The sequence below is a fragment of the Saccopteryx bilineata genome, chromosome 6 (genome assembly GCF_036850765.1).
Source record: "Saccopteryx bilineata isolate mSacBil1 chromosome 6, mSacBil1_pri_phased_curated, whole genome shotgun sequence".
Classification (NCBI taxonomy): domain Eukaryota; kingdom Metazoa; phylum Chordata; class Mammalia; order Chiroptera; family Emballonuridae; genus Saccopteryx; species Saccopteryx bilineata.
Genome location: NC_089495.1, coordinates 106,292,545 through 106,308,904, shown reverse-complemented (window position 1 = coordinate 106,308,904; position 16,360 = coordinate 106,292,545). Strand labels below are relative to the sequence as shown.

The following is a 16,360-nucleotide window of genomic DNA, read 5'->3' as shown; positions in this document are numbered from 1 at the left end:
CAGGTTATAGAATAAAATAGTGTTCAAAATAGGCCTTCTTGGCAAAATGAAATTTGAGCACAGACTTGAAGAAACTGAAGGAATTGGCCATACAGAAATTTTGAAGTGTCCTGGTAGAGGGAAGAGTTAGAATAAAGCCTCTAAAGTAAAAGTACCTGGATTAGCATAAAAGAGGAAGGACAGCATAAAGGCGAAGGACAGAAACAGTTGAGGTCAAAGAGATTAGGGGGTGAGGGGTGGCCAACTCAGGTAGGGCTGTACTGGCTATTAAGGACTTAAAACTTCAGTATTTACTCTCAGTGGAATGGGAACCACCAGAGTTTTTTGGCATAAGAGTGAAATAAGCTAGTGGCTCCCAGCCAAAGGTGATTTTGCCCCTTAGACATTTGGCAGTATCTAGAGGTATTTTCGGTTGTTATAATGTGGGGGTGGGGGGAGTGAGTACTATTGTTAGCTAATGGGTAGAGGCCAAAGGTTAGGGATGCTGCTAAATAACCTATAAACAACTCCCTACAAGAAAAATTATCAAGACTACAATGTCTTTAGTGCCAAGGTCGAGAAATCCTGATATAATCTTACATTTAATGGGATTACTCTGGCTGTTGAATTGAGACTAGACCATAGAGCAAAGGCAAAATCAGGAAAACTGTTCAGGAAACTACTGTTGAAATCTAGACAAGATGGTGATGGCTTAGACTGGGTGGAAGCAATGAAGATTGTGAGAAGTGGTTCATAATTTGCATATGTATACTGCTCACAAAAATTAGGGGATATTTATAGCCTCATACTCCTTTTGAAATATTCCCTAATTTTTGTGAGCAGTATATAAAGGTAAAACAATAAGATTAGCTGATGGTTCCATTGGACAAGTGAGAAAAGAGGCTATAAAAGGATGGCCTTTCATAAACTGTGATGGGGAAGGCTGTAGGGTAGAGTAAGTTATTTGGGGGAAAGATTTGAGATGTGAGGTTTTCAAGAGCTTGGTTAAGTCTATGAAACATCTAAATGGAGAGTTCAAGTAGGCAGTTAGATATAGTAGTTTACAGTTCCAGTAAGACTGGGAAAGGACAACCAAGTAAGGTAGGAAGAAATCTAAGAGTGTGGAGTGTGGTGATGTCTATCAAGGATAAAAGATCAACTTTGTCAAATGCTGACAGGCTAAGATGAAGTATACCTGACCACTGACTTTGGCAATGTGAAAGTCACTGTGACCTTAATGAGAACAGCTTTGGTGTAATCATAGGGGCAAAGTGTGATTGGAATGGGTTTAAGAGAGATAGTGGGGAGGAAAATGAAAGAGCTAATAGCACAATTTTGGGAAGTTTTCCTACAGGGGGAAAGATAAAAATAGGGTAGTGGTTGGTAGTAATACAGTCAAGAATTTTTTTAATTTGTTGTTGTTATTGAGAGCAATTACAACATGCTGACAGACTAATAAAAATGATCCATCAGAAAATAAATTGATGATACAGAAGGGAGAGAAGAAAAATGCTAGCGAAATGTCCTTGAGCAAACAAAAGGGGAGGGATCCAGGACCCCAGGGGCACACTGGGTCTAGACAGAAGAATGTATGTCTCAAGATGACAAGCAGAGCATATAAATCCAGATGCTTACAGAGATGTGGGACTAGGAGCCTAGATGGTTTCTTCTGATTGCTCTCCATGAACCCTTCCCTGAACACCACAATCTCAGTCATGTCTCTCTCCTATCACTTCCACTGCATTTGTTCTGTGTCAATTGTTAGGCATAACGGTGTAGTATTTGTTAATTTTCTAAATGCATATGTCTTAGTCTATAACTTAACTGAAAGTTCCTCTAGAGACGTGTATTAACTATAAGTATTTAATACTCATAACAATGCTACAATCAGTATTATCATCTCTATTTTTTAGATAGGTTATCTGAAGCATAGAAATGTTAAATAACTTGCTACGGTTACACAGTAAGTAGTGGAGCTAGTATTTGAACTCAGGCAATTTGGCTTCAATTCTATGTTCTCTTCCAATTTATGCACATAGAATCCACAAGTACTTGGTCTTCTAGTTTTTCCCCCCCTCTTTTTTAAAATTTCACAACACAAGTGAGATCTCACTAGAGAAAAAGGAAAAAATTTCATAAGCTATCTGGTTATGAAATTAAAACCATTTTTTTCTGCTAAAAAAGAACACTTAAAAAACAAAGACAAACTTTGGGGAAGGGAGAATGGGGAGTTATTATTTAACAGGTACAGTTTGTTTTGTAAGATAAAAAGATGGTAGTGATAGTACAACAATGTGAATGTACTTATTAATGTCACTGAACTGTACATATAAAATGGTTATGGTAAATTTTTTGTTATATGTATTTTATCACAATTAAAAATGACAAAAAAACTAAGATATTTGGGGTGGGGGGGGGGAGAAAAAGAGCCAGACTAGGACTAAGTGAGTGTGGAGAGCTCTAGCTCAACCACTTCAAGTAACCATGTGGGCATCCAGTAACTTTAGTGTGAGGCTGGAGACCTCAAAACTACCTGCTAAGTCTCCAGCTGCTGAGAAATGGCCAACCAGGTAGACACTGAATTTTTCCCATAACGGGGTGCACTACTGGTGATGATTAAAATAAAATCAACAAGTTGTGAAAAGGAAAAAAGAAGAATCCAAATTAGTTTATGTAAAAAATTAAAACAAAGACAATGAAATATAAATCAAATGGGACAATTATAGCATAGTCTACCTAACCACATATGCCACATAATTTCTTTTCCTTTTAAGTGAGAAGAGGGGAGATAGTGAGACAGATTTCTCCATGTGCCCCAATCGGGACCCACTGACAACTCCTGTCTGGGTGGATGCTCAAATCAATCGAACTATCCTCAGTGCCTGGAACTATCCTCAGTGCCTGGCTGTAGTGGAGCAACCAAATGGCGCAGTGATTGGCCCACCATGAAATCTGGAATGTTCACTAGTGGGTGGGAGGAACCAGGTTGACCAGCACTGCAAAAGTGGGTGGTTTTTATAAAAAGGTTCACCATCACAGTACTAGTCCAATGCTCTATCCACATCCACTGCATCACCGCCTGGTCAGGTGCTACCACTAATTTCTAATTAGGCAAAGCCGTTTTCTTTCTTTTGTTGAATATAGACATATTGAGAGGGGCTGCAGAAAAAGGAGTTTGTGTTTACTGACATTTTATACTGTGCCTTCTCCACCATAATATACAGTCCATGATAAATATCTTTTATTTACCATTTTCTCCCCACTTGCTGGTGTATTACATTCAGCATATGCTCAATTTTTGTTGAGTAAATAATATGAACAGAAATAAATGTATTCTGCTACTTCTACTAGAATAATGTATTTCTTTCCCCCCTTACAACACCATGCTAACAGCATTCTGTGCCTTCTTCAATTCTTACAAATTTTGCTTCCCCTCTACTCTATGGCCTCACCATGAACGCAAAACTATTCCTACTTCAAGCTATTCAATAATACCGGTATTTCTGATCATTCATTCATCAGATATTTATTTTATGTATTTAAACACACACATACGTTAGTTAGTAAGTGACCACTAACTTTCTCTCTAGCTCTAGCTATAACTCTTCATCCTCACCTAAATTTCTAAATCCCCCTACCTTCCAGATTATCATGCTGCCTGTCTTTTTGGCTGTTTTCCCCAGGAAAGACAGAGAAGACAGATCAAACCAGTATACAGAATCTCTGGAAAATTTACTGGCCTCATTGCTGCATGCTGACATAAAGGCCAAGCCCAGCTCAAAACTGTAATCTGAAACTTTTCCTGAGTTGATATAGGCCCTTTCCCTGCATTATGAGATCTACAATCCCCTCCCTGTTAGGTACCCATTCATCACCACAGCAACCCACAGTCCACAAAAACAGGAGACCATTACAAGAAAGGCAGAAGGAGAGAACTTTTGATGTTGCCTTTCAGGAGTCCCATTCAGGTTGTCTATATTCTTTTTTCGAGTAAGTCATTATCGTTCTTACTAAAATACCAAGTGTTGAAATAACAAGTTATGCTTGTAGTGCCTATTAGTATTATTTGACAGTAAATTAAGTCCCTTTGAACTGCTGTCACCTTTTGCTTTCTATCATTAATTACTTTGTGTTTGAGTTTTATAGTTTTTGTATCTTCCCCATTTGATATCTTAGTTCACTGGCACACACTTCTGCCTCTATGCAGTATGTCAAACTCTGACAAACTTCCCTTTCTTATTTATTAAATTATCATAATAAGACTCATTAAAGTTTCTTATAAAATTATGTTTGTAATTAGAAAAATGGCTAACAGAAAATATACTAAATATTTACCCAAAGTATTTCTGGATATTTAAAGTAATTTTTTCTTTCTATCCTTTGATATATTTCTCAAGTTTTTCTACATAATAATAAGAAATATAGTTTAAAATACACAACTATATTTGTTCTTTATCACTAAATATATTTTAAATTGCCTGTTTGCAAAGTTAATATTCCTTTAAGCTTCTGGAACAATTTCATTTTGCTTTATGCATATCATCATTTTAATTAGCTTTAGGTCTTCCTATCACATTGAATAGTATCTTATCTAGTGTCATGGTGAACAAAACATTTTTAAATAATGATTTTTTTAAATGATCTATTTTTCTGATTCAATAATAAAAATTATTTGTATAATTAAAAAATTAAGTCTCACTATTCCAATTAATGTTGAGTGGAATGCTACAGTATCAAAGCTATAAGGTGCAAAGACTATAAAATAAACAACATTGTAGAACTCTTAAGAATGCAAAGGATGAATACCACAACCAGCAATTAATAGCAGGCCTGTGTAAATTGCAAATAAGAAAAATAGAACCAGCCCTGGCCGGCTGGCTCAGCAGTAGAGCGTCAGCCTGGTGTGTGGAAGTCTCAGGTTCGATTCCCGGCCAGGGCACATAGGAGAAGTGCCCATCTGCTTTTCCACCCTTGCCTCTCTCCTTTCTCTCTTTCTCTCCTTCCCTTCCCACAGCCAAGGCTCCACTGGAGCAAAGTTGGCCTGGTCACTGAGGATAGCTCCATGGCCTCTGCCTCAGGTGCTAGAATGGCTCCGGTTACAATGGAGCATCGGCCCCTGGTGGGCATGCTGGGTGGATCTTGGTCGGAGGCACATGCAGGAGTCTGTCTGTCTCCTTGCTTCTCACTTCAGAAAAATACAAAAAAGGGGGAAAAAAAAAAAGAACCACTTACTCCCAAAGTATGACACCCTGACTGTCTAATGTTATTCTCAAAAATGAAGCTAAAATATATGTATGAGTTAATAACGAGCTCGTATCTAAAGTGGTTCTAAACTTAACAGGTACGTGCCATTAGTATAAACATCATACATTTGTAGGTTGATACATCCTAGGTAAATCATGATTTCTTCATGTGTTATAAATCTTAATCTTAAATTAAGATCCAGCTATCTTTTGGCCTTTTCATTTTTCTGCCCAAAATGCTCTTAGGTTTATGTATGCCACATTATTTCCTCAGTGATAGAGCTAAAAAGTCCCAACACCAGATTTTTATTTTTGTTGTCCTTCCTTGCCTAACCAAACTTTTTAAGATACATAAATTTTCTGAATCCCATTAGTATGTACTGAATCACATGATGATACAGCAAAAAATATCATCTGACCCTCCTTAGGTCACTGGCCTTCAACAACAGAAACACATAATGCAAAGGATGAAGGTGATTTAAGTTGGTGCCATGAAGAGAGATCAGTGCATAAAAGCCTGAAAGGAGACTACAAATGACAGCTGTTTATAGAGTTAGTATATGTGCTACTGAGTTCCTGCTGAGCCACATACAGGTTATAGTTTATTATTGTATATGTGTGTCTCGATATTTGGTTCAACTCCTAGTTTCTAAATTTGTTATAGTTATGTTTGCTTACATGTCAGGTTTTGGACAACTATCAAGTACTCATCTGTGCAAGAACCTGGATCTTAATAAGTATTTTATACCATCAGAAATTGTGTTTTCACAGAGATATCAAAATGCTAGAATCCATTCTTACATAGTGGTACTTAAATTATTTCAATAATCATGTGTTGGTCAAATAAGTTTGTAAATATGATATATATGTTTGCTTGCTCATAGTTTGCATTGGGTGTGAGAGACAGGCTGTGGACTGGCAAAGTCATTATAGCTTAAGGCTTAGTTTTAAAACTAAGCTTTTTCCCACACCCTTGACTGCTGCATGATAGGGGGTGGTGCACTCTTATGAGCAGGGGTCCTCAAACTACGGCCCGCGGGCCACATGCGGCCCCCTGAGGCCATTTATCTGGCTCCCACCGCACTTCCGGAAGGGGCACCTCTTTCATTGGTGGTCAGTGAGAGAAGCATAGTTCCCATTGAAATACTGGTCAGTTTGTTGATTTAAATTTACTTGTTCTTTATTTTAAATGTTATATTTGTTCCTGTTTTGTTTTTTTACTTTAAAAAATAAGATATGTGCAGTGTGCATAGGGATTTGTTCCTACTTTTTTTTATAGTCCGGCCCTCCAATGGTCTGAGGGACAGTGAACTGGCCCCCTGTGTAAAAAGTTTGGGGACCCTTGCTTATGAAGAATCCCATTTATGCCTTAGATAAGTGACTTTGTATCAGAGGACTTCCTTGTTTGTATATTGGATTAAAGGTTTTGATTTCTATACTACAAAATGGGGCAGAGAAGCCCATGCAAGAGAGCAGAGAAAGGCCACGTGGAGGAGAGAAGCAGCCAAGATGGCGGAGTGCTGAAGGAGAAGCCAGTTTGTGAAGAGTTTGTGTAGAGAGAAGGAAATGGGGAACAGAAGTGAATGAGGCTAGTGAGCTAGAAAGCTTTGATTCTAGGAAACTCGGATAAGTCAGTGGCTTTGGGAGCCCTGAATGGAAAGGGAAGTGTTTTCCCACTGTGTGTATTTCTTGCCCGCTGGGATGCAAGCTAGGATTAAAGCTGATGGCCCACCAGTTCTTGACTCCGTTGTTTCATTACCATCTGTCCAAATCAAATGCAAACCTGCACGGGCCAGGCGGCTCTAATGGTGGCCGTGGCTACTGGCCATACATCATGAAACTAGATTTTTGTCTTTGGATTATTACTCTGTGTGATGGAAAATGATACAGTTCCTACAGATAATCTTAAATTAAGATTGATAATAGTAGCCCACTAGACTCACATAATCCATCCAGTAAGATTGTTATTAAAGCTCATTCACTTACTTGACAAATACCGTATTTAAAAAACACCTACTATATTCTAGTTACCACAGAACAAAAATAATTAAAAAGTACCTCCAATCCTCAAGGAACTTAAAATAGATACTGTTTTCTCTTATGGGATTTTAAGTTCCCTGTATGTAATATACATAATACATAACAAAGAGTGGTTTGAATAACTTGATTTAGGTCTTCAAGGATGGGTAGAATTTCAAAAGGCAGAAATGAGGGAATGAATAACATGCCCTAGATAACAGCATTAATAAAACTATGGAGGAAAAAAAAACATCAAGTGAGATGTGAAAGGGATATGTCATTAGATATATGAAGAAAAGGGTACAACGGCCAATAAGGACAGCTTTGTAAGGCCTTATATGTAAGGAATCAAGACTTCCCTGTGTGAACAAGCCAACTAAAGGCTCTTTATGATAACAGAAGTGAAAAGATCAACATAATATAGGAAGATTATTTTAGTGGCTCTTGGCCTAAAGATAATAGAACCTCAACTTGGATGATTATTTGATTGACTTATAAGTATTTATTGAAACCCTATTATATAACAAGTACTGTACTCAGCATTGAGGAAATAAAGATGAATAAGAGTGCTAAAAAATCTGGTCCTGTCACCTCTCTGACCCCATTACTTACTATTTTCTGCTTGAGGACTCAGTCTAGCCACAATGGCCTCCTTGTCATTCCGACATGTGGTTTTATCTTAGGCCAGTGGTCCCCAACCCCCGGGCCGCGGACCAGTACTGGTTCGTGGGCCATTTGGTACCAGTCCGCAGAGAAAGAATAAATAACTTACATTATTTCCGTTTTATTTATATTTAAGTCTGAACGATGTTTTATTTTTTAAAAATGACCATATTCCCTCTGTTACATCCACCTAAGACACACTCTTGACGCTTGTCTCGTAAGTTCGACAATTATATTTAAAAATACCACAATTTTTACACCGGTCGCATAATTTTATTTTGTGCATTTATCTGTCCCACCCTAAAGGCCGGTCTGTAAAAATATTTTCTGACATTAAACTGGTCCATGGCCCAAAAAAGGTTGGGGACCACTGTCTTAGGCCACCTGAACTGGCTCTTTCTGTTCCCAGAATTCTCTTCCCTCAAGTAAATGCATGGCCAACTTTCGTCTGTCTTTCAAGACTTGGTTCAAAAGTCCTCTTTCCAATAAGATCAAGTCTGACCACACTGACCACGCTATTTTAAAAATGTAACCAGCTCTATTTTCTTTCTTTTCCTGCCCATACCACTCCCCACCCCACACATTCTATAACTTACCCATTTATTATGCTTACTTCTTGCTTCTCCTCACAATAATTTAAACTACAGAGGGACAGAGGTCTTTGCATCTTTTATTTGTGGATGTATCCCAAGCATCTAGAAGAGTGCCTGGCCTTTAAGGATACTCAATAGATTTTGCTGAACACTGTTGAATAGGGGACCTGTAAGAATTCATAATCTCAGGAAAGAGAATTTATAAACAGTGTGATTCATTCACTGAAGGAGGGATCTACACAATGTGCCATAAGAACCCAAAAGGAGAAATACCTGGAAAGGTTCAAGAAAAGCTACTTCTAGGTAGTCATGAATGAGAAGAATAAGATTTTGCCATAAAAATAAAAGGTACTGTTAGCTGAGAGAACAGCAGGATACCCTATTATTGCACTGAAATTATTTATCTTAATCATCTTTCTGTCATTAGTATCCAAGACAGAATTTGGCACACGATGCTATTCAATACATGTTTGTTGAACTGAACCTATGCCAGAGAGAAAAAAACCCAAGTATGGTTTTATGTAAAGGGAGAAAGGCCTGCAAAGAAGCAACCAGAGAAGTAGAAACAATCAGGACAGCACTATGTCAAGGAAACCTGAGGTACTTCATATCAGTGATGTCAAATGTTTAGAGGTCAAAGAGGATCAGGCTAGAAAAAATTCCTTTGGGGTTAGGACATATCAGAGCAGATTTAGCAGGGTAATACAGACAGAATGCATACTAAAATAAATTAAGGATCAGTGTGTTTAAATAAAGTAAAGACAGTAGCAGAATACTTTTCTGAAAAGCATACAAAGTACTTTTAAATATGTTATCTCACCTTACAGTGAGGACACTGAGACTTAAAGAAGTTGATTTGTCCAATACCATGCGGCCAGCCAGGGTTTAAAATAAGACACACACCCAGCTTTTGTGACTCTAATTTGCTTACTACTTCCAAGTCTTCCTACTAGCATGGCCTTTTTTTTTTTTTACTATCATTCATGTAGTTTCATAGAGTAGGCAATGAATCCACCACAATATCCCATCAATATCCTGGCATAATCAAGGAGGAAGTAAGAGAGGCCTGAAGAAAATTTCAAGTGTAAATTTACTGAAGGAAAAGAAACTGGATACTTCCAAAAGGATTTGAGACAATGAGTATAGACTACACAGAATCTAACCAGCAGAAGATACTGAACATCTGCAGATCTTATAGTTTAATTCAGTTTGCCTGTGCAAATAAGTTAGCTATACTTGACTCTTTGTCAGAGCTTTTCAACTGGTGAGCAGGAAAGGCATACAGGTGTGTGGTGATACTGATCTCCTTAGTTCAGGTCTATAGGTCTCAATTCTCTTTGATTTACCATGGTTATTACAGGCATCTGTGAGCCACTGCATGAATAAGGTTGGAAGCATTATCTTAGGTTACTTCTAAACAAAAATTGATTTAAAAAAATGTTAGTGTAGGCACTGTTAAACCTTAAGAGAGTATTTACATTATTCACATATTCAGAGAATAAAACTCTAGAATTAATTTGCTATTATAATTCAACATCCAAATGGCGAGTACTGCCAATTTTGTTTTTCCTTCTTTCTAAATACAATAAATGTATTAAAATGCTTGAAACAGATTTACCAAAAATATACTAGTACCGGGTAAGCTCCAGGACTAAAACTGTATTTTTTTAAATCAAAATTAACGAGACATTATGATCACTGTTATATAGGTATAAGAGAAAAATAACATAAAAATATACCTGTGGGGCATATCCAGGAGGCACGTAAATAGGAGGCACAGAACCATTTGGTGACATCATTGGAACCTGAGCAGGACCTGAATGCAACACAGAAATGATGTATTAATCCAGGCTTATGCAGCAAGCTAGAGTTGAAAACAATTTGAATTATACTTGAATACTTCATCTAAACTAAATATTGAAACTAGCAGAGATTATATAACTACAAAAAGAAATTCAGATGATTCAAATGTTATAAAATATAAAAGTTTATTTTACAAAGCACACTGATCGATTACCCTTGTGTTTCTCAAATTCGCATGGTGATTGCAAGTTACCTGGGAAGCTTTTAAAAATACAGATTTTCAGGCTCCTCTAGAGATTTTTATTTAGTATGCTTACAGGAGATGGGGGTGGTGATGTCTTGAATCAGTGTATTTATTTTACAAATAGTTCATGTGGTTCTTATTATTATGCAAATTATAAACACTGACCTAGAGGAAAATAAAACCAAACTTTGCATATAAAATCAATGAAAGATACAAAAGGCAAAATTTTGAAAAGCAATAGGAAAAATCAGGAAAAAGTCAAGAGGTAAAAACAATAAAAGGAAGACTAGTTAGGGATTTGGAACTGGCTTTGTTAGGGTTAAATAAACCTCTTACATAATGTGTAAGTTATGTGTGAGAACAAACAAAAATGCCACACATGTATATTTAGCCAAAGAAAAATTTTTTGTTTCTTACACTAAAAAGTTCTTTAAAAAAAAGGAAATTCAACTTGTCTTATTCTGTATTTTCTTTAACTTTTATAATGTTATCTTTTCCCAACAATTTTTATATTATTCTTATTTACCTTCTCTTTTAACCTGAGATAAAACAGGCACTTCAGGAAGGTGTGCTTTATTCTTTCTAGGAACAAAAACCTTGCTTTAACTAACTTTAAAAAAATCTCACATTCGGATACCCCTTTCCTGATAACTTGAGACTGCACTGTCCCATCACCTACTAGTTATAACAACTTGAAATGAAACTTCATTTATAAGGAAGTAGAGGTATCCAAGAATCTGATGAAGAAAGCAATGGGAAACAAAATCCAAAATGAAAGGGAAGAAATCACCACAGATATCATAGATATATAAAGGATTATTGTAGAATACTATGAAAAACTATATGCCACCAAATTTAACAATCTACAAGAAATGGGTAAATTCCTAGAACAATATAATCATCTTAGACTGAGTCATGAAGAAGCAGAAAGCCTAAACAGACCCATAAGCAGGGAGAAAATAGAAAGAACTATCAAAAACCTCCCCCCCAAAACAAACAAACAAAATCCTCCCCAAAAATTAAAGTCCAGGGCCAGATGGCTATACTAGTGAATTCTATAAAAAATTCAAAGAAGATTTGGTTCCTATCCTTCTCAAAGTCTTCCAAAGAAAAATTAAAGAAGCAATACTTCCACATTTTATGAGGCAGACATAATAACCCTCATACCAAAACCGGGCAGGGACAACACAAAAAAAGAAAACTACAGACCAATATCTCTAATGAATACAGATGCTAAAATACTAAACAAAATACTAGCAAATCGAATACAAAACACATTAAAAAAAATAATTCACCATGATCAAGTGGGATTTATCCCAGAATCTCAAGGATGATTCAACATACGTAAAAAAATTATCGTAATACATCATATCAACAAAACAGAAAACAAAAACCATATGACCTTATCAATAGATGCAGAAAAGGTATTCGATAAAATACAACATTATTTTATGTTTAAACACTCAACAAAATAGAAGGAAAATATTTCAACATAATAAAGGCCATTTATGACAAACCATCAGCTAACATCATATTAAATGGCAAAAAACTGAAAACTTTTCCTCTAAAATCAGGAATAAGACAAGGCTGCCCATTCTCTCCACTCCTATTCAACATAGTACTGGAAGTTCTAGCCAGAGCAATCAGACAAGAGAAAGAAATAAAAGGCATTCATATTGGGAAAGAAGAAGTAAAGGTTTCACTTTTTTGCAGATGATATGATCATGTATATAGAAAATCCCAAAGACTCCTCAGAAAGGCTATTAGAAACAATAAATCAATATAGTAAGGTCACAGGATACAAAATTAATATATAGAAATCTATTGTTTTCTTATATGCCAACAATGAAACTTCAGAAAATGAACTGAAAAAAAATAATCCCTTTTATGGTTGCAACAACAAAAAAATACCTAGGAATAAACATAACAAAGAATGTAAAGGACCTATATAATGAAAACTATAAAGCATTATTAAAGGAAATCGAAAAAGACAATAAAATGGAAAAATATTCCTTGTTCTTGGGTAGGAAGAATAAACATAGTTAAAATGGTCATATTACCCAAAGCAATACACAAATTAATGCAATTCCCATCAAAATTCCAATGTCATTTTGTAAAGACATGGAACAAAAAATCATCAGGTTTATATGGAACCATAAAAAACCCCGTATAGCCAAAGTAATCCTACTGAAAAAAAAAAAAACGAAGCTGGGGGCATTACAATACCTGACTTCAAATTTTACTACAGAGCCACAATAATCAAAACACCATGTTATTGGCAGAGAAATAGACACACAGACTAATGGAACAGAATAGAGAGCCCAGAAATAAAACCACATATACGGTATATGGTCAAATCATCTTTGATAAAGGAGCCAAAAACACAAAATTTATAAAAGAAAGCCTCTTCAATAAATGGTGCTGGGAAAACTGAAAAGCCATATGCAAAAGAATGAAACTCAACTACAATTTGTCACCTTGCACAAAAATTAATTCAAAATGGATCAAACACCTAAATATAGGATCTAAAACGATAAATTACATAGAAGAAAACATAGGTACTGAACTCATGGACCTTGGCGGTAGAGAACATTTTATGAATTTGACTCCATAGGCAAGGGAATTAAAGGCAAAGATTAATGAACAGGACTACCTCAGACTAAGAAGCTTGTGCACAGCAAAAGAAACTGACAACAAAACTAACAGATAGCCAACTAAATGGAAGATGATATTTTCAAACAACAGCTCAGATAAGGACCTAATATCCAAAATATACAAAGAACTCATAACACTCAATAACAAGCAAGCAAACAGCCAATAAAAAAATGGGAAGAGGACGTGAATAGATACTTCTTCTCCCAAGAAGAAATGCAAATGGCCATAGATATATGAAAAGATGCTCATCTTCACTAGCTATTAGAGAAATGCAAATCAAAACTACAATAAGATACCACCTCATACCTGTAAGATTAGCTATTATCAACAAGACAGGTAACAAGTGTTGGAGAGGCTGTGGAGAAAAAGGAACCCTCATTCACTGTTGGTGGGAATGTAAAGTAGTACAACCATTATGAAAGAAAGTATAGTGGTTCCTCAAAAAATTAAGAACAGAACTACCATATGACCCAGTAATCCCTCTACTGGGTATATACCCCCATAACTAAAAAACACTGGTACATAAAGACACATGCAGCCCTATGTTCATTGAAGCTTTGTTCACAGTGGCCAAGACATGGAAACAACCAAAAAGCCCTTCAATATAGGTCTGGATAAAGAAGATGTGGTACATATATACAATGGAATACTACTCAGTCATAAGAAATGATGACATAGTGACATTTATGATGACATAGATGGACCTTGAGAACATTATAATGAGTAAAATAAGTAAATCAGAAAAAACTAAGAACTGTATGATTCCATACATAGGTGGGACACAAAATTGAAACTCATGAACATAGATAAGAGTGCAGTGGTCACCAGGGGGAGGGGAAGGGAAGAGAAGGACATAAAGGAGGTAGGGGCAAAAAGAAAACCAAAAGGTGATGGAGGACGATTTGAATTTGGGTGATGGGTATACAACATAATCGAATGTCAAAATGATCTGGAGATGCTTTCTCTAAATCTATGTACTCCAGTTGACCAATGTCACCTGTTAAAATTAGCTGTCTAAAAAAAAAAAAAAAAAAGCAATGGGAAAAGGATTCCTTTTGTGTGTGTGACAGAGAGAGTGAGACAGAGAGAGGGACAGAGAGACAGGAGAGAGATGAGAAGCATCAATTCTTCGTTGCGGCACCTTCATTGTTCATTGATTGCTTTCTCATCTGTGCCTTGACTGGGGGGCTACAGCACAGCGAGTGACCCCTTGCTCAAGCCAGCGATCCAGTGACCTTTGGGCTCAAGCCAGTGACACCACGCTCAAGCCGGATGAGCCTGCACTCGGCAACCTCAGGTTTCAAACCTGGGCCCTCCATGTCCCAGTCCAATGCTCTATCCACTGTGCCACCACCTAGTCAGGCAAAAAGGATTCCTTTTATATGTAAAATTTCAACCTGCAGTACATATAATGGATTCTGGTTATGAGAGCAATAAAAGAGGAGAGGCTTACTCATAGGCAGTAAAGAAACAAATTTCACTGGTAATATTATACATACTTCAGGAAAACAAAATAAAGAGCATGGAGGTTGGTAGAAAATGTAGATATAGCCCTTTCCTCTTTATAGATATAAGTGGTTGTGGGGGTAGGGAAAGGGAGGTGAGAAGTAGGGAGGGAAATAGAAAAGAAAATGTAGAAAAAGGAATTCAGAAGGAGAAATACTAAATACTGGTAAGAAAAGAGGGAGAGGACAGAAAAAAGGGATGAGAAGGAAAAGAAGAATAAAGGCAAGAAGGAAGAAAGGAAAGGGCAGAGGAGAAGAGGTAACAGGAAAATGGGGAGAGTAGGGGAGAAGACAGGAAGAATGCAGAGGGTTGGGGCTGGAAGGGAGGAAGTGAAGGAGGAAAAGGATAGAAGAAAGAGAAAGGAAGAGGACAGAGAAGAATGAGAATAGGGAAAACATGTGGTTGAGAGGCAGTATGGAGTGTATGTGTATGTGTGGGGGGGCAGACTACCAAATTATGCTATGTAATTTATGATTGTAAAAATAAAATACTCTTCCCATTCAAACAAGCCCATTAAATACATGAAGTTGTTTAGAATATTATCTTACAATAGCTAATTAATATACCCTTTATGTATTTTTTTCTTTTCATACTCATCCTATTAGGGAAACATCATTTTCCTGATGTGAAAAATGAGGCAGAGAGGTTAAACTTACCTACATGGTGGAACTATATAGAATTCAAAACCAGGCAGTTTCATTTCTAAGGATACAGCTCTACAATATCTGCAGGAAGCATTAAAATACTATGCATTACTGGCAACTGATGTAATTTGAGATATAAGCATGCTCTGATGCTTTTAACAAAAATTAAGGCCTCGTTGTGTTTATATCCTTGAAAAACAAGAAAGGAAGAACAAAATTTCCCTAAATTTAAGACATTACCTATTACTTTACTAAATAAAGCTTATGAGGTGCTTTATACCTCTAGGCAAAAAAGGCTTCGTCCAAAACTTACCTTTTAACTTCTATGTGCTGGACTCAAGAGAAAATGAGAACAGTTTTAAGGTAATGTTGGTTTATTTTTATTAGCTAATTTACACAAAACTATAATAAATTAGCTTATGAATTCTGGCAGTTGGCTTACACAGAAATATCTTATGTGAAATTTAGCGGGGAACCAGAAAGAGAATTCCTTGAAAATCTTATTTGCAATCTTAAAGGATTTAAGATTTACTGAGATACTATATATGCCAGGGACTGTGGTTCCTTTCTCTTGTTGTCAAATTTAATCTTTCTATCAAGTCATCAGTATAATTTGTTTTTAGCCATCAGAATAAAAAATTTACCGTTAAGTAATTTTTAACTTGTAAAACTATGTAAGTGCTCTGAGTTGCCCTTCTTTTATTAAAATATGAATATATAAGTACTATGTAATTATAATTCAAACCATACTATACTCTGGAAGCTGTCAAATAGTTTATAATTTAGTAGTATGAAATTCTACTTTATCCTTTAATTATATTTAAGTGTGATACCAAAAACATAATAAAACCCAAAATAAAACAGTAGTAAATACATTCATTACCAGTTGCAGTCTAAGAATAATGATGAACTCATTTCCCTAGGAAGTAATTACTTCACTCTAGAGAAAGTAAATTTTTTTATCCTGAGGCAGAAATGGAACCTGATTAGATTTTTTAAGACAATTCAGGA

At 36.2% G+C, this 16,360-nt stretch overlaps 1 protein-coding gene across 4 annotated transcripts in view; it reads right to left on the bottom strand.

Moving 5' to 3' along the window:
• The window catches only part of FNDC3A (fibronectin type III domain containing 3A), a 157,151-nt gene that overhangs the window by 56,723 nt on the left and 84,068 nt on the right, over window positions 1-16,360 (bottom strand). For all 4 annotated transcript variants that reach the window (XM_066234376.1, XM_066234379.1, XM_066234378.1 and 1 more), the window contains one exon: window positions 10,237-10,313. In XM_066234376.1, the coding sequence (XP_066090473.1) occupies window positions 10,237-10,313 (77 nt within the window). The remainder of the gene's footprint in view (window positions 1-10,236; window positions 10,314-16,360) is intronic.